Source organism: Meles meles, chromosome 9, assembly GCF_922984935.1.
Source record: "Meles meles chromosome 9, mMelMel3.1 paternal haplotype, whole genome shotgun sequence".
Lineage (NCBI taxonomy): Eukaryota > Metazoa > Chordata > Mammalia > Carnivora > Mustelidae > Meles > Meles meles.
The window spans coordinates 72,289,790-72,314,046 of NC_060074.1; the positions used below are offsets into that span (position 1 = coordinate 72,289,790).

The 24,257-nt window shown below is 34.1% G+C and overlaps 1 protein-coding gene across 3 annotated transcripts in view; it reads right to left on the reverse strand.

Annotated features, from left to right (window-relative positions):
* Positions 1–24,257, reverse strand: part of LNPK (lunapark, ER junction formation factor) — an 86,347-nt gene that overhangs the window by 32,404 nt on the left and 29,686 nt on the right. For all 3 annotated transcript variants that reach the window (XM_046019750.1, XM_046019748.1, XM_046019749.1), the window contains exons 5-8: positions 22,098–22,156; positions 14,779–14,819; positions 7,042–7,125; positions 6,909–6,960 (exon numbers count right to left, since the gene is read on the reverse strand). In XM_046019750.1, the coding sequence (XP_045875706.1) occupies positions 6,909–6,960; positions 7,042–7,125; positions 14,779–14,819; positions 22,098–22,156 (236 nt within the window). The remainder of the gene's footprint in view (positions 1–6,908; positions 6,961–7,041; positions 7,126–14,778; positions 14,820–22,097; positions 22,157–24,257) is intronic.

Below are 24,257 nucleotides of genomic sequence, written 5' to 3' on the forward strand. Positions count from 1 at the left end.
CCTCAAACTCAACACTCAAAATACAGATAATCACGTCAAAAAATGGACAGAAGACATGAACAGACACTTCTCCAAAGAAGACATACAAATGGCTAGCAAACACATGAAAAAAGGTTCATCATCATTAGCCCTCAGGGAAATTCTAATGAAAACCACATTGAGATACTATCTTATACCAGTTAGAATGGCAAAGATTAACAAGACAGTAAACAAGAAATGTTGGAGAGGATATGGAGAAAGGGGAACCCTCTTACACTGTTAGTGGGAATGCAAATTGGTGCAGCCACTTTGGAAAACAGTGTGGAGATGCCTCAAAAAATTAAAAATAGAGCTACCCTATGACCCTGCCATTGCACTACTGGGTATTTATGCCAAAGATACAGATGTAGTGAAAAGAAGGGCCATCTGTACCCCAATGTTCATAGCAGCAATGGCCACATTAGCCAAACTGTGGAAAGAGCCGATATGCCCTACAACAGACGAATGGATAAAGAAGATGTGGTCCATATATACAATGAAATATTACTCAGTCATCAGAAAGGATGAATACCCAACTTTTGTATCAACATGGATGGGACTGGAGGAGATTATGCCGAGTGAAATAAGTCAAGCAGAGAAAGTCAATTATCATATGGTTTCACTTACTTGTGGAACATAAGGAATAACATGGAGGACATTAGGAGAAGGAAAGGAAAAATGAATTGGGGGAAATCAGAGGGGGAGAGGAACCGTAAGAGACTATGGACTCTGAAAAACAAATTGAGGGTTTTAGAGGGGAGGCAGGTGGGGGGATGGGTGAGCATGGTGGTGGGTATTAAGGACGGCATGTATTGCACGGAGAACTGGGTGGTGCATAAACAATGAGTATTGGAACACTGAAAAAATTAATTTTTTTTTAAAAAGAACACTTTAAAAATGTAAAACCAATTCCAAGGTCAAGAGCCATATAAAACAGATCTTGTAGTTTGCAGACTCCTCTATTAACACTCCCAACACCTTTGACTGTCCATCATCCTCCTCTCATGTCCTTATTTCCTTCACTCTTAGATCCCATAACACACTGTTATAGTCACTTCCTTGTGAACAATTTTACCTCCTCTGCCCCTTTATCACTTTATTTAATCCATTAAATAAAACCCCAACCCTGGTTAAGACCAACTCTCTTCCTACTTCACACCTGTATCACAGAACTAAACACAACTGGAAAACATGTACAAGCATGCTTTAAATTCATGACTGTTATCTAATTTACTCTTTCCTTCCTTTTCCTTCTTTTCCTTCTTTATAAGTAGTGGGAGCCCACTGTGGGGTTTGAATTCATGACCTTGAGATCAACACCTGAACTGAGACTGAGCCAGATGCTTAACCAAAACTGAGCCACCCAGGTGCCCCAGATTCACAACTATTAACTTTAAGTGGATATTAGTGTCCCCTGGCATTCCTACATTTTTCTAATCCATTTACTCTCACTCCACTAGAGATTTATTTTATATATTCTCTTCAGGCCCCCAATATCATCTTCCCCATTCTCACTCTCATTAAGAATACAGATAAAATCAAAAGACAATTCCCACCAGTTACCTATATCTGCCCATGTTCTCTGTCTTCACTCTTTACTACTGACAAACTATGCATGTTCCCATCAAAAGCTAACTCCCACACTTGTACACCAAATCCCATCCCTTCTTGCCTCATCCTGGACAGTTTTCCATCAACTGTGTCCACTCTCTCCATCATCAATTACTCTGTCTTCTAGGCCATTCCTAGCAGCATACAAACATGCTATTTCTTTCATGCAGCATATGTTCATCCACATACACATAATGCTTCCCTGTCCAGCTACCCACTTTTCCACTCCCTCTTATTAAAAAGAATAGCCTCTTCCGTCTCCAACTTCTCTACTCCCCTGTTTTCTTAAGCCCACTCTAATCAGGCTCTTGGCCTCATTCCTCCTCCAAAACCATTATTTTCAAGGTCACTATGGACCTCAACACTGTTAAAAACCAATGTTCAATTCTCGACTCTTAACCTAATTGGCAGTTTTTCTCACAGGTGATCTCTACCTTGAAACACTCTCTTCAGTTAGCATCCAGGACCGAACATTCTCCAGGATTTGCTCTTGCTGACCACTTCTCAGTATCTCTTTATGGTTCCTCTACATTACTCCCAACATCTTAAGGTTGGAGTGCTCCAGGGCAGCCTTGGTCCTTTTCTCTTTTTTCTCCATATTTACCATCCTTGGTAATCTCACCCAGTCTTATGGTTTTAATATCACCCACATTTTGATGATACCCAGATTTCTATCTCCAACCCAGATAATTCCTGTTTGCCAGACTTACATTCAATTGCTTCCTTAAAATATCTACTTGAATGTCTGGCATCTCAAATGTACATGTCCAAAATCAAACCCTTTTCTTCACCACATCACCCCCAACTTCCTCTCTTCCCCAAACAGTGCTCCTCTTGCAATTTCTAACATATGGGTAATTGACAACTCCATCTTCCCAGTTACTCAGGTCAAAATTCGAAGTTATCTCTGATTCCTCCTTCTCCCATGCCATATCCAATCTATCAAGAAATCTTTCGGGTTCTAACTTCAAAATATACGCAGAATCTAATTCTTAAAACCACCTTCACTGTTACTGAACCAAGGCCCAAGCCCACATCAATGCTTTCCTAGATTACTAAAATAGGTTTCCAAGTAGTCTCCCAGCTGCTACCTTTGCTCCCTTTACAGCCTCAACAGCGTAACCTTCCCTTTAAAACATAATTTAGACCATGTCAATCCTCTGCTCAAAACAAAAACCAAATTTTTTTAAAGTAACTGAAAACTGAAATTCTTACAACGGTCTACACTCCATACAGCCCTACTTGGTATGACCCTTTCTTTCCTCTCTTACTGCCCCTCCTACTAGTCTCCCCATTGTTCAATCCAGTGCAGCCATACTGGTCATGTTATTTCCAGAGCAATCTGGGCCTCCTGTCTATTTACTCTTTGCACTTGCAAATTCCTTCGTCTACAATATTCTCCCTTCAGATATCTGCATGGCGCATTCCCTCACCTCTTTCATATCTCTGATCATTTCCTCACTCCTTTCATATCTTTGGTCAATTTACCAATGTGGCCTTCCCTGACAACCCTTATTTACTTTCTTCCTTTGAGCCTGCGTCAATTCCTGGTTTTGCCTATCTACAGTGTGATGTATGGACTCATAATCAAAAATATTAAAAGCAAACTGATTAGGATTTGATTTTGTAAAACCCTCTAGGTTTCTAGAAACACTGAGGACATTTCTTTTGGAAAGAACTATGTTTTTTCTTCAACCCACCCACCTTACCCAAGGCACTCTCTATTCACCATTATTTCTTTACTTTCCTCCATCTAACATTTTATATATAAACATATATATATATATGGCTATTTCTCTCTCTCTCTCACACACACACACATACATACACACACACACACACACAGTTTTTTGTCTGTTTTGTTCCCATTATGTCCCCACAGTCTAAAATAATGCCTGGCAGAGAGCACACACTTAAGTAAACATTTACTGGAAAAACAAAAAACAAAAAACAAAAAACAAATCAGAGATTAGTACCTAGTTTATTCCTGCAGGCCAATTAAAACTTTGAAAAGAAATGTAATTTCTTACCAACCCTAAATATCTCAATTTCTTTATTCTCCAGAATCTATTCAGAAAATTATACTGGCAGATACCATTTTTTCACTAAATCCAAACTTCAGCATGGAGCCCAATACAGGGCTTGACTCATGAGCCTAAGATCAAGACCTGAGCTGAGATCTAGAGTTGGACACTTAACAGATAAAGGCACCCAGGCACCCCAAACTTCATTAGTTTTTAATCTAGTAAGGACAAAGCCTTCCCAACTCTCAGTCTATGACTCTTAAAGAACTAGAATAAATGCTAAACACTGAAGTACCAAATCATTCTGTTAAATGTAAATATGTATATATACACACATTTATCTACCTTTTATGTTCATTTATTCCTTCATATCAAATGATAACACTGATTTCCTAAGATTTAGCACCCACTAATAAAAATTAGTTGACTATACTGTCAAAGTCATGAAAAACAAGGAGAGTGTGAGAAACTAGCACAGCCAAAAAAGCCTAAGCCATGTCAACTAAAGGTAATGTGGTATCTTGGATGAGATCCTGAAACAGAAAAAGGAAATGAGATAAAAACTAAGGAAATCTAAAGAAACTATGGACTTTAAGTTAATAATAGTAATCAATATTGGTTCATTAATTTTAGTAAATGTACTATTTAATGTAAGATGTTATGGAAAAACTTGGTACAAGGGTATATAGGACTTCTTTGTACTACCTTTGTAATTTTTCTGTAAATCTAAAAATATTCTAAAAGATTAAGTTTATTAAAAAGGAGGAGATGGGCAGGTTTATTTTGTCTGTAAATATCACACTCCTTCTAGTGCTAAACCTAAGCAACTCAAAGAATACTATTCTCAAATATTATAATCAATCTCAATATAATATATATCATTAGCACTAAGTGATAAAAAATAAAAGACACCTTATACACATGAATCACTGTTCTCGTTCAGCAATCATGCAAGAGAACTAGTAAAAAATATATATGTATTTATTTTACTAGCTCTCTTGCATATATGGATATGTATACACAAACATTGACATTTAGTACTTTTCCCCCCTTTTTATTTCAGTTCAGAAACAGGTAAAAGATAAGAAAGGGAGTAAAAGAGAAGAAGAGAAGAGAAAGAGGAGAAGGAAGGAAAAGAATGAATGAGTGAATAATGGTTCAAGCAAAGACATAAATATTTGGCTAAATTCACAGGAACACAGAAATTAAACATAAATAAAAGGTATGACTGTCACCTACAAAATAATAGGAGCCTAAAAGAGATCTGAAAAGCTTAAACAACAAAACTCAATTATAATTCTCAAAAAGTAGAATGAAGTTGAGATATAATTTAGAATTTTTTAAATAAGGAAAAAATTCTATACACCAATTAATTACTTCAGACCTGGAAGAACTACTAGTCATACTAGAATAGGACACTCTAGAAGAAATATTTTTTAAAGAAAAAAAAAAAAAAAGCTTATAAGCTTAAGGTCAAAAACCTTATTATATTCATCTCTGTATTCTCCATGGTGTTTTCACTTAAGATTATTTAAAACGTTCTTTTAAATAAACAATTCATTTATATTATAGCTAAGGGTTAATTCTCCCTAAAAGGATATCCAAAAGCAGTGCCACAGGAATCAAGAGCAGAGAGACCCGCAATGGTTTTTCCATAACTACAATATGACATCAGAAGGAAAAACTGTATTTGGGTTTCCAAAGCTTCTAAGGAAAAATGAATTTAATTCTTCAAGGAAATCATGTTGCCTAAATATTAATAAATACTTATGAATGTCAGTAAAGAGGTCATATGTCTTTTTTAATGAGAGAAAACAGATTTTTTAAGTAATAGCAACAGCTTTCTGCAAAAATCACATTTTAAAAATCCATTTCCTAAAGCTATTTAAAAAGTATTTTTGAAAAGTTAGTGCCAGTTATACAAAATACTTTAAAAAATTATAGAAACCTGGCCTATAGACCAAACACTCTTTGAAATTACTAGACGGTATAAATTACAGAAAAATTTAAATGGATTATGAAGGCAGCAGTTTCAGTGTAAATATCTAATTTATTTTAATCATATGTAAACTTTTACATTCATCAAAACATCAGGCTTTTATTTCTATAAACCAAATCCTACTTATAGAAAACGGGAGTGGGTGAGATTCTTCCCATATAGCTCAGCCAATCAGAAAACCTAAAACTCTTATGGCTCATTTAGAACCCATGGTCTTTGTGGACATTTATAAAAGAAGTGACTTCTCCAAGTTCTAAATGTCATCCTAACATTATAAACCAAGCTACAATTCTGATGATTTATAAGAACAGAAGTTTACATTTTTAAAAATAATATATTCTATATTTCAACAAGTCTTATAAGCTCTATTATTACGTCTAGAGAAAAGAACAAAGAGGAAAGCCAACGCAAACTCAAAAATATCTTTTCACATGTCAGTCTTAGAATTACTTCATGTAGCCACTTAAAATAATGACTTTTTAACTTTTACATAATATTCAATGATATTAAAATGATGGTTTCACTAATAATCTGATAACTTCAAAAAGCGAGTTAATATTACTATATAGCACTAATTCTAATTCTTTCTAAATTATTAGAAATTCTAAATTCTAAATTATTTTACTATCTTCCTAAATAAAAGTGTTTAGAATAAACTTCAAGCCTGACAAAAATCTTCATTAAATTCCTCAAAAATAAATCATAAAAATAGAAGAATTTTTTTTAAGATGTATTTATTTGAGAGAGAAAGAGAAAACAAGAGCATGGAGGGGAGCGGCAGAAAGATAGGGAGAGAGAAACTTAAGCAGACTCCAAGCTGAGTGCAGAGCCTGATACAGGGCTCAATACACAACCCTGAGATCATGACCTGAGCCAAAACCAAGAGTCAGATGTTTAACCAACTGAGCCACTAAGGTGCCCCTGTGAGGATTTTCATAAGGTATGCTAAGAGGTTCTCATTTGAAAGGGGAAAAAAAACCTTACAAAATACTGGTGAAATTATTTAAATTTCAAAAACTTAAAACCAATTACATATTTATCTCAACAGATAACATTTTTACTCAACATATTCCTAAAAGATCAAAATGAAATAAATTTATTGCCACCCACTCCAAGTCATAACCTGTATTACCAAATATAAATTAACATAAAAGCATTCTACGTAAGTTTCTACACACCTCTATCACACTTTTGAACTCACTTGGATAAATATGGATCTTTCCAACAGCAGCAGCAGTTTCTACAAAGTTATTTACCTTGTCCAGGTCTTGCAGTTACAGCTGCTCCAGTAGATGGCGGCTCAAGCTCCTGTCAATTACAATAATGTTATTACAGTGACCTACTACAATGCACTATTTATAATAAATTAGAGTGATATAAAAACCTTACCTTTGTTTTCTTTGAGTCTGGATCAAACCTTTCAAGAATTAATTTAGCCGTTTTGTAAGTTTCTTTTTCCATGACTTCTTCAAGCTACGAACAAAAATTTCCGTAAATTGTCACACTTTAAAACATACACACGACTTACTTTTATAAGTCCTATTCCAAAAGTGTTCAAGTACAATGCTTAAAATAAACAGCATACAATATATTCAGATAGCATCAAAGACTTCCTACAGTCAAATAATTAAAATCTACATTTTAAAATGGCTTCTAACCTCTAATATGTTACTTGTATTTAACAGCTTTACTGCAAGGAAATACCAAATACTGCTAATTGTTTACATATAATGAGGAGAATAATTACATGCACCAACTTCAATAATGGAATGTGCAAAAATCTATCAGCCATCATTATTGGAAGTTATTAGACATGACAAGCAAATGACAGGCAATTCCTCAGATTTATTTCCTCATAGCACTTAATGCTATTAATTTAAAGAAGGTCGTTAGCCAAGAGCTTTACAAAATAAAATCTCTGTGCCAATTAACTGCTGTCAGCATCGATTTTAGATTATTTATTAGCAGAAGCAATTAGCTTGCTGCAAATGCTGTGAAAACTCACTAACTGGGAGAACAGCCATGGAATTTGCTCAAATGACTTTAAGAGCTGAAACTCCCCCTTTTTTACTTAGATTCAAACAACTTTAGAGGGGAAAAAAACCACAGTAAGAATTTAAGTAAAAATTTTACTGAGTTCTATCCACACACTAGGGGCTGTAATTAAAACAGTTCATTATTACAGCATTTTATTTACAATACACTCAAGTCAGTCAGGATTTAATTTAAAAAGCAATAACTAGTAAAGTATCATTTTAGCAGTTATGGCCCAGTATCAGAAAAAGTTTAATTTTAGTATAAGAGAGTTGTATTATGACAAATAGCTAATGTGTAGAAGAAAATGCTTTGTAAAAATTGGAATGGGACCTTTTCCTTCTCAGTGACCAAGGACAGCCACTTAGATTCATTAAATGTCACATTTATTCAAAAGGTCATTTATTTTAGAATACAACACAGAGCACATTTACCAAGTTTAAAATACAGTTAAAAATATGCTACCCAACAGTAGTTAATGGGGTCCTTATTAAAAATTCAATTCAACATTTAAGAAGCTAAGTGCTTAGATGAATGATTTAACCTTGGTTTAGTGAAAATAAAACATTTTCCTAATTATTTCAAAATTATGATAAATTCTCAAAACAATCAAGTTTAATGTTCTAATGTAAAGGAAATGTAAAGAAAACTTCAGAGTTGAGAAAAACTGGTAATCAAGATTAAAAAAAAAAGGATATATCATATATCCCTAAATCTACAAAGTCTACAAGGAATCTACATGGAATATCAACAAACTAAATCCAATTAATTTTTAATGTTTTAGACCAATGTTGTGGCAATAGAACTTTATGTAATGATAGAAATGGCTTATATCTTCACAATGCAGTAACCACTAAGCCATATATGACAAATGTTGCTTGTGCAACTGAGGAATGGAATTGTAGTTTTATTCCATTTTAAACAATGTAAATTTAAAAGATACATGGGGCTTTTGGCCACTGATGTGGACCACACAGATATAAATGAAGATGACTGCTAGGCTTAAAAAGAATAAATGAAACAAGATGGGATTGGGAGGGAGACAAACCATAAATGACTCTTAATCTCACAAAACAAACTGGGGGTTGCTGCGGGGAGGTGGGATTGGGGGAGGGGGAGCGGGCTATGGACATTGGGGAGGGGAAGCGAACCATAAGAGACTATGGACTCTGAAAAACAACCTGAGGGTTTTGAAGGGTCAGGGGTGGGAGGTTGGGGCAACCTGAGGGTTTTGAAGGGTCAGGGGTGGGAGGTTGGGGGAACAGGTGGTGGGTAATGGAGAGGGCATGTTTTGCATGGAGCACTGGGTGCTGAAAAAATAAATAAAATGAGAAAAAAAAAAAAAAAAAAGATTAGGTAACACTGTGCTTTTTAAAACAATACACAAAACTCAAAACCAAAATGCAACTTCAACAAATGACTGCAACACTTGGTACATTGTTCAGCAAGTATTCATTTTTATGTCTATGTTCATGTAACGTATCTTCAATAGTCATTTTTTAAAGCACTAAAAGATGTAAAACTATTCTCCTTTTCTTTAGCACCTCTAGCAAAATTTTTTCACATAATTGCTTAATTAACACATGTATTCATACAACATTTTAGGTGAATAACTTGGTTTTTTTTTTAAGATTTTTTTTTTTTAATTTATTTGACAGAGAGAGATCACAAGTAGACAGAGAGGCAGGCAGAGAGAGAGAGAGGGAAGCAGGCTCGCTGCTGAGCAGAGAGTCCGATGCGGGACTCGATCCCAGGACCCTGAGATCATGACCTGAGCCAAAGGCAGCGGCTTAACCCACTGAGCCATCCAGGCACCCCGGTGAATAACTTGTTTTAAACAGAGACATTCAGATTAGTGTAAAAAACATAAATCTTAAACTCCGAAGTCAGAAAAAATCTGGGTTCAAAGCACATCTCCATTCTTAATTACATAGAAAGATTCTGAGCAATTCCACTGGCCTCAGTTTCTCTTTTTGAAAGGCAGATACACTAATATTTTCTTCATAGCACTGTTAGGCACTTTAAATATAATAATGTATGAGAAAGAGTTTCTAACAGTACCTAACACAAAAACACATAATCATTAGTGATACCCTGATTATACAGAATGGGTCTGAAAACAGCAGTGTTTCCAATATGCAACATATTCATCCCAGGATTCAGGAATGAAAATTAGATTCTCAAAACTCCCTAAAATATAAGTTGCATTGTGTTTTTCATAACATATTTTTAAATTTTTTAAATTGTTCTTCTGTGATAAATTATACTAAAAGTTTCAGGGCTTTTTATTTAAAAAAGAAAATAAACGTAGTTTATTATTTTGACAAGATTATGTATTTCAATAACATGTAAAAATTATTTCTACCTGATATAGACATTTCATCATAGATAACACTAAAAGAAGGGAACATGAATACAAATGTCAGAAAATAATTTTTAATTTTAAAAGGTAATCCTACAAATATTTAATATGTAAATTATCATTCTTGAAATAAAATTTTAAAACAGAGCATCAATTGCTCTATCCAATATTCTTGATCTTTGCTTTGTGCCAAATATTCTAGATATAGAAAAATTTCTTTTGTTACGTACTCGTCAAATTATTAGAAGTGTGCCCCAAACCATCTTCAACACACAGCATTAGGGTATATGTTGCATTATTTAAACTCATCTTTTTTACAATGATGAAAATACTGTCTGCTTATCCTGATTTTGGTTATACTGCTGAAATCAATACTGTTTTTACTAGTTCAGATTTTACATCATTTTCTGATTTCACACATAATAATAGTCACATCTTTTCTCTCTGCATTTTTTCTGTTAAAGTATTTACAAAGATCTGTAGCCTACAATGAATATTCAAATACTGGAAAATGGCAGCAAAAATTATTGGGTAATATAAAAATACAGCATTTGAAACTTCTAGTGAGGTCAACAGCCCTACACAGAATTACATGCTGAACTTGCTAATTTAAGTACTTCTTTTGCTTTTAAAATTTATTTCATAGAATGTCATTCATAGGATTGTACATAAAATATATCATGTGTATAAGCTTATTATTACTTATGTAAGAATAACTCACCATTAACAAGAAATGGGGCCCATAAAACATAACATGGCCACAAAAGCAAATCTGACTGATTAATTAGACCGTAAGACCTCTCTACTGCATGCTCCTGTCCTGTTCCCACAAATGTCCATATTAACCTATAGCTCAGCATGTCAGCATTTCTTGTTCTTTTTTTTTTTTTTTTTAAGATTTTATTTATTTATTTGACAGACAGAGACCACAAGTAGGCAGACAGAGAGGCAGGCAGAGATAGAGAGGAGGAAGCAGGCTCCCTGCGGAGCAGAGATCCCCATGTGAGGCTTGATCCCAGGACCCTGGGATCATGACCTGAGCTGAAGGCAGAGGCTATAACTGAGCCACCGAGGCGCCCCTCTTGCTCTTTCTTTCAACTGGCAGTAGCGGATTTCTTTGAAGCAGTAACATTTGTAGTTAATTGTTAGGCTATAATACTCAGAATTATAACACTTCCTCCTATGTTCCTAATTTCTCAACTGATTTTTCTCAAAATTCAGAAAAACACAAATTTCCTGAGAAATGCCAGAAAGGAATTACCACATAGAAATACTATTCTTGAGGGGCACCAGGGTACCTCAGTCAGTTGAGCTCAGTAGGTCGACTCTTGGTTTTCACTCAGGTCATGATGTCAGGGTCATGAGATTCAGCCCTGCCGCTGGAGCCTGCTTAGAGATTCTTCCCTTCCCTCTCCCTCCCGCTCTGTTCATCTCCCACCCCCCACCTCCCTTGTGAGCTGGCCCAGGCTTTCTCTCTCTGAAATAAATAAAATCTAAAAAAAAAAAAAAAAAAAAGGGAAAAAAGAAATACTATTCTTGGAAAAGTATAGTATTTTCATGAACACACTTAAATTTTGACTCATGTTCTGATGGATCTTGATTTGGAACTGTGTTGATGGAATGTTCATGATGCAAAGGGATTATCTATTAAGCTAATTTTTTTTTTCAAAAGCTGAATTTTTTTTGAATAGCAAAATGTACACATCTAGACTTGGGAGTTTTTTAGATAATTAGAGATTAATTTTTAGTTTTATTTCAATAAGTAAATACTTACATTAAGGTCTTAGATTTTAGATCATTGTCAAGATACTAATTTTCCTAATTTAACTTTTTAATCAATTACTAATTCATGTTCATTCTTAAAATTACACTTACACAAATTATGTATTATTTTACAAATCTATTCAGAATAAAGAGATGCATCCCTAAGGAAACCACCTTTAATAAAATGTCAAGTAGTAAATATAATTGGTTTTCATTTTGTTATTGAAGGAGGAGGGATAGGGGCTGAATATTTTTGGACTGATAGTTATTTTCCTACAGGCATTTTAATAATAAAAGTATTTTCAAAGCTAATGTAGAGTTTAAACTTAAACATCCATGAACAAGACCAATTTTTTTTTTCACTGTTTCCCTTTTTATTTATTTTTTTTTCAGCGTAACAGTATTCATTCTTTTTGCACAACACCCAGTGCTCCATGCAAAACGTGCCCTCCCCATCACCCACCACCTGTTCCCCCAACCTCCCACCCCTGACCCTTCAAAACCCTCAGGTTGTTTTTCAGAGTCCATAGTCTCTTATGGTTCGCCTCCCCTCCCCAATGTCCATAGCCCGCTCCCCCTCTCCCAATCCCACCTCCCCCCAGCAACCCCCAGTTTGTTTTGTGAGATTAAGAGTCATTTATGGTTTGTCTCCCTCCCAATCCCATCTTGTTTCATTTATTCTTCTCCTATCCCCCTACCCCCCCATGTTGCTTCTCCATGTCCTCATATCAGGGAGATCATATGATAGTTGTCTTTCTCCGATTGACTTATTTCACTAAGCATGATACGCTCTAGTTCCATCCACGTCGTCGCAAATGGCAAGATTTCATTTCTTTTGATGGCTGCATAGTATTCCATTGTGTATATATACCACATCTTCTTGATCCATTCATCTGTTGATGGACATCTAGGTTCTTTCCATAGTCTGGCTATTGTAGACATTGCTGCTATAAACATTCGGGTACACGTGCCCCTTCGGATCACTATGTTTGTATCTTTAGGGTAAATACCCAGTAGTGCAATAACAAGACCAATTTTGATTACATTTAGCTTTTGTTCAAAAGTAGTGCCCCTTCTTTTTCCTCTCATTACCAGCACAAAGATCAGCACGCACTGTGCTTCTTACTAACTCACCCTTAACACCTATTGTTCTAAACAAAGTAAGTATAAAGCAACTCAAACAAAGCAGTTCTGTTAAGGGCTTGAGTATAAAGTCCAGGGGTGAAGTTTCCAGTAGTAACCGTCATAACCAACAATAGTCAAGTCAATGCAAATTGTTCCCTAATTAATAAAATGAGTTGGAACAGCCAACTTATTTTTCTTAAATTATACTGCAAGAAATATGGCATACTAAACTATTCTGTAATATTGACGCCTCTTGAACCATTTAAATATAGACAACTCTTGGCCCTGAAGTGAATTTTCCAACTGTGAGGCCTAGATGAAACAGCTTTATGTTGTCCTTCCTTCGACAGCTATTAAAGAAGTAAATAGCTTAGCTTGTCTTTTCAGTTTTCCAAGTCTGCTCTGTTACTCTTTTTTGCCCAATCACCTGTTTTCCAAGATTCTGCTTTCTGGTCATGGGACAGCACTGATATTGGATCAACTTCTCTTCACTTAAATTTCTTTTTAAATTTTTTTTTTCCTTTTTTATCTTCCTTATATTTTCTATTTTAAGAAAAATTTCTCCATTTTGGTACAAGTAGGGCTTAACTCTGATCACCTCTATCAGCCCTTCTTTTTAAGCAAACCAAACTAATCATATCACAATTTCTATATTACCGAGAACTATCAGTATTTCCTCACTTTGAATTTATGGCTGTTACATAATGCATGGAATTAAAGAAATATAATAAGATATAACGGAATATTTCTATGTTTCAGGACCATTAAAAATGTCCTGCAATGTTGGTAAATAATTCGCAGAACACTGAAGAAGCTCAAACAAATAAGAAATCCTTTCACAATTAAAGTTCTTTATTTTTCAAGCACTTAAACTCTCAAGACCAGTGTCTTTTATTACCAATTCACAAAACAATTTTTTTTTAAGTAAGCTCTAGGCCCAATGTGGGGGTTGAACTCACAACCTCAAGATCAAGAGCTGCATGTTCTATCAACCAAGCCAGCCCAGCGCCCTCACAGAACAATTTTTACACTAATCTGAACTTTCATAATTTTTATTAGTTTCATAATTGTTACTTACTACATGTTACACTAAAATACAATGATCATATGCATCTGATTAAATTTCATTAAGTTTCTACATAACAAGCCACTGTTATCAATTATCATTTTCATACTTCAAAAATAATTATATAAAAAGGCATATGTAAATTCAAGTCAAACACCAAGTTCAATTCACTTATTAGAGGGTATGATAATAACCTATAAATAGCTAGGGCCCTTCTTCTCTTATGCTTGGCCGCCTTTCCAAACATCCGAAGGACACAGTTAACTAGCCCCACAAGAGATACCTATGTGATCAGAGCTGCTGATAGAAAATGAAAGAAAAAAAATTCTTTCTTTCCTCCTTTCTTCAGCCTTTTCATGTTAAATTTGACTTTTACAACCAATCTTCTTGATCCCCTCTCTTCTAGTCTTACCTAGCCTTATTCTGTCCAGAAAACCTGAGAAGTGACTTATGTAGATGTTTGATCCTTTTTTAACCCTAATTATCAATCTGGATACCCACCTTTTTACCCCTCTGCCTCATTTAACCTTCCAATGATTCATTTACTTGCTTCTCAGCTTACAACTGCATAGATTCTCAGACTCAAAAAAAAGTCCACATAACTACTTTTTCCTGTCAATCATAATTAATTAGCAAAAATATTCATAATTTAGCTTCATCATTAAAATGCTATCCATACTTGTTACTTGGATGGTCATAATGTATAACACATAAACACTGTTTATTCAGTTCTTAGTGTATTTGTTTTACATAAATTTTAAATAAGTTAACTTACTATTTTTTTCTTCTGGGATTTTAAATCATCCAATGCTTCATCTAGAAAACAAGATTTAAATCAAAGCTAAATCAGATATTAAGATACTTAGATATCTTAAAAACAGTATGCCAAATTATATATATTGAGCAAACAAGGAAACTGTCTTATTTTGGAATTTCTCACTGATGTGTACAGATAAAAATTATCTCAATCTTCACACATATATATTTCATACTGTTGCCTATATATTACAAAGCTAAGTAGGGAAAAATTGACTTTACATAGAATAAAATACCTTTCAAAATTTAAAAAGACCTAAACATTTTATCAAATAGAATTTAAGTAATTAATAATTTTAATTATTTTTACAAATAAAATTATTATTTCTTCATTAAAGTTCCAGGATAGCAAACATCTGAATACCCAAATCAAAGTATGCTATTTATGTAAAATTCCAAAGACAAACTTATACAAAGATTTTACTATAATTTTTCAATATTTTAGTTTTTAATGTGTTAGCCAACTTAATACTAAAGGGGGAAAAAAGTCTGCTAACATGTGTAAAGAGAATAGTCATCTATAGTTAGAGAAGAGCAATGAGATATTTATTCCTTAATTCAGACGTCAGAAAATTTTTTCCATAAAAGGCCAGACAGTAAATATTGGGATTATGGGCCAAAAGGCAAAATCAAATAAGTACTTTTAAAGCAAAAGAATGAACAAATTTCCATAAATCTTTACTGACAAAATTCAAATGTAATAATAATTAAGTTCAATTTTTTGTAACATAGGTCTATCATTGAAAAGAATAAAATTATTTTCTTTTGGGGGTCTAGATAATATTTCACTTAAATGAGGTTCAAAGTTGCAGTTTCCTATCATCAAAACCGATTGCAAATATTAATGCATTAATGTTGATCTGTCATGAGATTTCACACATTTGACTTTTGAAAATGTTTTTTCACACATATAGGTACTGCTAAATACTGAAATCAATCGACAAGCACATGATTTTAACTGAGGATATTCATTGTTTGGAAAGCATTTATAGAATTCTTTAATTCTTCTATATTTGCCTTTTCTTATCATTACATTGGAAATTAATCACTTCCAATTGAAAATAAGTGGAAGCCCCTCAATTGTACAGTTAAATAGATTGTGCAATATGGAAACTTCATTTGCACTTCTTGAAGTCTGAAAATCACTGCTGGATCGCTTCTCTTTTGGCTAAGATCAAGTGTGAAAAACTGCTAGAACTATCGTTTGGGCTCCGATCACATACTTGATGCAAATTTCTGGGGGAATAGAGATCATGCTTCTTGTTTTAACTTTCACAGTCTTTTTAAAAAATTACTTTGTGTTATTACAATGATATTTGTTTCCGAAATGACTTTATAGCGTTTAGGTTTTGCACATAAGGACTGTTTTGTCTTGCAATCTCAGGTTGAATTCCTTAAGAACCATTATCAACTCTGCAGCAAAAGCTAATTTTCCAAAGCCAGTCAGCATTCAATCACAGTGGTTGAAAGTGATTCTTTGCATGCAGAAATATTACACTCTAGGCCCTGAGCTCAAAATATCACAATAAAACTTTACCACTGCTGAACCATCAAACTGCTGTGGGGCTGGGCAGGTTATAATAGTCAGCTTCTATTTCTGATTAAAGTTCACATAATTGACAATGGTTAAGCTCATGAGAGTAAATGAAGTTCCCATTGACACTACTAATTTAATAACACACGGTAGATTCAATTATGCTTGGCAAAGTACCCGCTGTCACATAACACAATGAATAACCACAAAATTAAAACACCTTACAATTTCACAAGTTTGTACATTAATCCAAATAAGCCTTTTTCTGCTTCCCACATTCTTTTAGTATAGTTGACACACAATGCTACATTAGTTTCAGATATACAACTTTGTGATTTGACAAGTTTATACATTATGCTATGTTCACAAGTGTAGCTACCATATGTCCTGTTACATCACTATTACAGTATCACTGACTATTTCTTATGCGGTGGCTTTTATTCCCATGACCTACTCACTCCATAACTTGAGGCCTATATCTCCCTCCCCCCTTTACCATTTTACTCAATCTCCCACTACCCTCTCCTCTGTCAATCATCAATTTATTCTCTGTATTTACAGGTCTGATTCTGCTTTTTATTTTTGTTTTTTTTAAGATTCCATTTATGGGTAGAATCATATGTTATCTTTCTCAGTCTGACTTATTTCACTTTGCATAATACTCTCTAGGTCTATCCATGTTGTCTCAAATGGCAGTCTCATCTTTTTTATGGTCTGTAATATTCCACAGTGTACATTTTATTTATATACACACCACATTTCCTTATCCATTTGTCTATCGATAGGCACTTTGGTTACTTCTGTGATTATTGTAAACAGTGCTGCAATAAACATAGGGATGCATATTATCTTTTCAAGTCGGTGTTTTCATTTTTTCTGGGTAAATACCCACTAGTTGAATTATTGGATCATATGGTATTTCTATTTTTAATTTTTTGAGAAATTTCCAAACTATTCTCCACAATGGCTGTACCAATTTACCTCCCCACCAACAGTGCACAAGGGTTTCTTTTTCCCCATATCCTCACTGATATTTGTTTCTTATCTTTTTGAATTTAGCCTTTCTAACAGGTGTGAGATGGTATCTCATTGTAGTTTTGATTGGTACTTCCCTGTTGATTGATGATGTTGAGTATCTTTTCATGCGTCTGCTGGCCATGTGTGTATCTTCTTTGGAAATATTTTACCACCAATATTTATAACACATCTTAGCAGATTCCACTTCAGGTTGGACTGAACTGGTGTTTTTTCAACTTTGAAAATATTCTGTCCTGCAGTTGTTTTATAGAGATTTTATGTAGAAGTTAATTCAATAACTTCAAGCTCAAAATTGATTCCTCAAATAAACTACAATTGAGCAATATCAGAGCCAAGGAAGATCACTTGGAATCATTTGCCATGTTTTTAAATTAACTATCTTGCTTCCAATATTCTCAGTTCTTCAAGCAATTGTTCATGCCAAAAGGCTACTTACTAACTACGCAAGTATACCTTCTCTGAACACATTTTGTTCAGCTGCTGCAATCAAACACAATTCAATTAATTCACCATTGGTAAATAAATGGCTTTCCCTGCTTCACTAATAAGCCACCCAGAAACTTACTGGATTGAAGCTCCATTTTCACTTTTAATTTTTATGAAGAAATTCAGCTATGATGAGATATTCCATTTTAAATGTTTTACTTTTTCTGACCATTACTTTTCTGTGAGTTGGGAGTATCATGAGTACTTAATATGGAAACGTCAATGTTTATTTGTATTCTTTTAGCACAGTCCACTATGCCTTAAAAATGCAACATTTAAAGTCCAATCTTTTCTTTTATTGTTTTTACATGTTGAGTATGCATTGATAATTTAAAAAAAATAAAATTGTCACAATACATACAGCACATGAAATGTCAAGTTATAAATGTGTCATTTATTGTACATGTTGTACATGTTGAGATGAGAGCACCACATACAGTTTGCTACAAGTACTTAACTCTGCCACTGTAGGATGAAAGCAGCTACAGACAACATTTAAACGAATGGGCAGCGTTTTGGTCCAGTAAAAACAGAAATCTGAATTTCATATAAATGTAATGTCACAAAATATTCTTTTGAATTTTTTCAATGATTTGAAAATGTAAAAATCATTCTTTTCTTTAGGATTTTATTTGTTTGAAAGAGAGCACAAGCAGGAGAAGGGGCAGAGAGAGAAGCAGGCTCCTTGGGGAGGAGGAAGCCTGATGCAGGGCTCAATCCCAGGACCCTGAGCCAAAGGCAGCCACTTAACCAACTGAGCCACCCAGGCGCCCCTAAAAGGCATTCTTAAGTCATGACCTGTACAAGGTAGTGGGCAGGACTTGGCCCACAGGCTACAGTTTGCCAACCCTTAATCTATACTATATTCAAAGCATAAAACAAAGGAAATAAAACTAATACAGAACAAAAAACAAGGACATAATCAATAGCTTCAGGCTGACTTGATGCTAAAAAAATATATTTGTAGGACAGTAAGATAATCTTTTCTGTAGTCTATTTTAAATGTACATGTAATACCTATTCAAATGAATTAGTAGATTTTTTTAAATAAAAGGGTCCTTGAAGTAAATTTTTAAAGCAACCCCTTTATATAATTATGTGCCTGATGTGACTATTTGTAAGTTAAAACATTCAAACATTTAATTTCCTTAGAAAAGTGTTTCCAAGCACTCTTTTAAAGTAAGTTTTCTTATATTTTCTACTATTTTGTTAGTTCTATGAGGTCAGAGAGCATATTTGTTTTAAACTTATTCCTGACCTCCTGTTATCTACCAAATATCAAATATCACTGGAAACAACACCATATGCTTATTTTCCTTAATATGATAGTATCAGTATTTTTTAAAACCACAGCAAACATAATATTTAATGATAAAAATTAAAAGCTTTTCCACTGAGAATCGGAAACTAGACAAGGAATCTGCTATTCCCACTTCAATTCACTATTATACTGAGTCCTAACCCATTAAATAAGACAAGAAAAATTAAAAAAAAAAGAAAAAGAAAAAAGAATAAGGAACAGAAAAGAAAAATCAGCACCATCAGTCCATATGTATATTAACACTTTGCAATTTTTATATATTTTGGCATATAGTTTCACTTAAGGCTCATAATAATCCATCCTAAACATTTTATGTTTATGATGATGATAATATAGGTTTCCACTTTACAAATTAGGAAACTGATATTCAGAGAATTAAAACTTATCTGTAGGACAAAAAGATAGTCAATGTGGCTGGAGCAAAGCAAAAAAAATAGAGTAGAAAAGAGATGAAGTTAGAGAATGGGCATAAGCCAGAAAGTAGGATAAAATAATTCAGATTTACTCTAGTTGCCATGGGAAATGAATAGAGAATTTGAAACAGAAAAGACACAACTAAATATACCTCAAAAATAGACTAGTTAGGAAGCCACTCCTAGTATAAGTAGGAGATGATGATCACCTGAATTAGAACAGTAGTAATAGTAAGCAGGTTAGAAGTGGTCAGATCTGAAATAATGTTGGAGGTAGAGATGACAGGACTTTGAAGGGGAGAGAGAAACTCATGGTAGATTAAAGGGAATATGAAGTCAGGACAGGGTTTTCCCCCAGCTGTTTATATGGAAGGGAGATTATATACCAAGAGAGACAACCAAATAGAAATAGCTAATACAAAAGAGGATAACGGCAGGAAGAGATAATAACTGCAAGAACAAAATTCTTGAGATGGCCAGAATATCCAAAATCCAAAGCATAAATGGAGAGCTTAGCCATAGATGGAATCATGGTCAGTCTTCCAGACTACCACAGAAGGATGACAACACACTGAGTAACAGATGGAGCTAACTTGATATATTTGGTGGTGGAGGTAGCTCTCATCTGTTTATATCTATTTTCTCCATAAAGTGAGACTAACACATGAGAGTGACCAGGTAGATTTTTGTGGGGTTTTGCTTGTTTGTGAATTTTGAATTTTTATTTGGTTGGTTGATTGGTTGGTTTTATCTTTTTTTTTTTTTCTTAAAGATTTTATTTAGTTATTTGACACAGAGAGAGAGAGATCACAAGTAGGCAGAGAGGCAGGCAGAGAGACAGGAGGAAGTAGCTCCCTGCTGAGCAGACAGCCCCATGCAGGGGCTCGATCCCAGGACCCTGAGATCATGACCTGAGCTGAAGGCTGAGCCACCCAGGCGCCCCGATTGGTTGGTTTTATTTTGGTTTGGTTTTTATTTGCAGGAAGGCAGGTATTAGTTATTTGAAGAGAAATACCATCTCAAAAAATACTCTTTAAGAGAAAAAAGTGAATTTTCTAAGAAACTATGAAATAGGACTGTGCAACAGTAGTGAGTATACATTTAATATTTACAATATAGATTTAAAATAAGTCTGGTCAGGGGCACCTAGGTGGCTCAGTCAGTTAAGCATCTGCCTTTGGCTCTGGTCATGATCCCAGGGTCCTGGAATTGAGCCCCACATCAGGATCCCTGATCAGCAGGGAATCTGCTTCTCCCTCTCCCGTTGCTCCTCCACAGCCCCCCAACTCATGTTCTCTCTCTCAAATAAATAAATAATCTTTTAAAAAAAGTAAGTCTGGTCAGTATGCTGTATGATTTTCCTCTAATAAATTTAGCTTTTCTGATGCAGGGACAGATCAAGCTTATGAAAGTTTTAACCAGGATAGAGTCTTGCCAGTCATAGATTAAGCATGTAATTGTATTTAAAGAAGGTACAGTTTTTGCCAGACAAGCAGGATGCAAAAGAGGAGCAAAGGAATCAAGGGTATCTGCAAGGAATGGTCACTGGGCTAGCCCAGTGAGCCTAAACCAGGTTGGAGAGAAGCCATAACTCAGGGGGGCAGTTTGAAAGTCATATATCTGTATGAACCTTATTCGGATCTTGAATTAAACAAACAAAATGTGTTTAATATTTTGTGATATTAAGAATTCCTTTTCAGGTAGGATAATGTATTATATTACATTAATGATAATGTACTATATAATGTATTTTTTTAAAAGCCTGTCATGGATAGATATAACTAGGATATACTTCAAAATAATACAGTAGGTAGATAAGTAGATAGAGTTAAAAATTAAACAAGACTGACCATGAGTTGATGGTTGCTTATGTTGTGTGATAGGTATATGAGGACTTATTATACTATTTACCCTACTTTTGAATATGTAATCTTGTATATGAAATTTTCCACAATGAAAAGTTAACAAGAAAAGAATAAGGAAGTCACATATAAAGTTCATTTAAATAAAATTTATATACATTTGTTAAATTCTAACTCATACTTTTAAGACCTGAAAATCTTTAAAATCTATACATACACAGAATACAGAAGGAAATATTATCACAATTTGCATATTTCCATAAAAACAAAAGTCTAGGAGCTATGAGGTTAAAGAGAATGGTACAATTAATAGAACAAATCAAAAGATGTCTAAGTATATTCTACTCTATAATAATGTAAATTTTGCATAAAGATTAACAAATAATTTCTTTCAATTTAAGAGATGAATTAATGAAATCATTTTGTGCAAAAAAATTCTAAATGAACAAGACAAAATAACACAAAGAGAGAATCCTCTTGATTATTCAAAATGCTTGATAACAAACCTTCAATATTTACAAGATTTTCATTGCAATACACCATTTCACAACCTACCATTCAGTTACAAACTATCAGAAAGTGTTTTTTTAAATGTATTTATAAGAATTTAGAAATTAAACTTACTATTTCTTTCTGTTCTCTTGGAAAAGAAGAAAATAAGCACTGTTCTTATGCTCCAGATGCTACAGAGGAAGCAAAATTCAGAAACAAAAACCATTATTAAGATAAGTGAATTAGAAGACATATAAAATGAAAACAAACACACATTTCTACTCAGTACAGTGCTTCCCTTTATATTTTGAAAATCAGAAAGTACTCCTTTCTTTCAGAGACATCAGAGGTCTACATCTGCTTTCAAAAGAGTTCTCAACCTAAAATCCACCCTTCTGAAGGTTTCCCAGAACTATGAAATTGCCATTGTGTGCATGGCTTTATTTCTCTGGAGAGACCACTGTGCTCATCACTCTGTAAGGAGTCTATGAAACCTTCCCCCAAAAAAACAAATTATACAGTTCCCTCTAAGTAAGCATCAACTCCAAAAATCTGTCTATTCCCATACATTGAGGGAAAAGCATTTTACAAATCCAGCACATTGTATAAATGTAAGTTGCGGGGCACCTGGGTGGCTCCGTGGGTTAAAGCCTCTGCCTTCAGCTCAGGTCATGATCCCAGTGTCCTGGGATCGAGCCCCGCATCGGGCTCTCTGCTTGGCAAGGAGCCTGCTTCCTCCTCTCTCTCTGCCTGCCTCTCTGCCTACCTGTAATCTCTGTCTGTCAAATAAATGAATAAAAAATCTCTTAATAAATAAATAAATGTACGTTGCTACTACTTCCCTATTATTTAACATCGGAAGGATCTTCCCTACTAAATAAAATAAGCTATCTAGAAGGAAAAAAGCCTGCCTTCAACTAAGTACTTGGTAAGTAAACTTAGCTAAACACCACCTTTTAAATATTTTATGAGGAGAATTCTCTGGGCCTTATATTAGTAAAACATCAAATGATATTAAAAGTAAATTAAAGAATGATCCTAATCACAAATTTGTTAAGGTCATCTCTTAAATTCAATGTAACTATAGCAAAATATCTCTTTCTCCAAAGAACATGGCAGAACATATACAAACATCGTTCATAATTTCATAAAAGCAATACATTGTAGGAGTGCCTTGGTGGCACTAAATTCATATCTTTCAATAATTACTCTGAATGTAAATGGACTTAATGCTCTAATCAAAAGACACAGGGTATCGGATTAAAAAAAATAAGAGCCATCAATATACTGCTTACATGAAACGCACTTTAGACCCACACACCTCCAGATTGAAAACGACAGGGTAGAGAACCATTTATCATGTTAATGGACATCAAAAGAAAGCTGGAGTAGTCATCCTTGTATCACTATTATTTTTTTAACTATTATTTTAAAGCAAAGAATGTAAAAAGAGATGATTATATTTATTATATCATAATAAATGGGTCTATCCAACAAGAAGATCTAACAATTATAAATATTTATGCCCCTAATTTGGGAGCAGCCAAATATATAAAGCAATTAATAACAAAATTAAAGAAACTCATTGATAATAATACAATAATAGTAGGGAACTTTAAATTTCCCACTCACAGCAATAGACAGATCATCCAAGCAGAAGATCAACAAGTAAACAAACAAGGGCTTTGAATGACACATTGGACCAGATGGACTTCACAGATATATTCATAACATTACATCCTAAAGCAGCAGAATACACATTCTTCTCAAATGCAGAGGGAACAGTCTCCAAAACAGACCACACATTACGTCACAAATCAAGTCTCAACCAGTACAAAAAGACAGAGATCATATGTCATGGATATTTTCAGACCACAATGCTATAAAACTTGAGCCACAAGAAAAAATTTGAAAGGGAAGTTAAATAAAATCCTACTAAAGAATGAGTGGGCCAACCAGGAAATTAAAGAAGAATTTTAAAAATTCATGGAAACAAATGAAAATGAAAACACAACAGTTCAAAATTTCTGGGATGCAGCTAAGGCAGGAAGAGGGAAATATATAGCAATACAAGCTTTCCTCAAGAAACAAATCTCAAATACACAACTTACCCTTACACCTAAAGGAACTTGAAAAAGAGCAGCAAATAAAGCTTAAATCCAGCAGAAGAGAAATAATAAAGATTATAGCAGAAATCAATGATACAGAAATTTAAAAATAAAAAACAGTAGAACAGATCAGTGAAACTAAACTGAACAGATCAGTGATCTTTGGAAGAATTTAATAAGATCG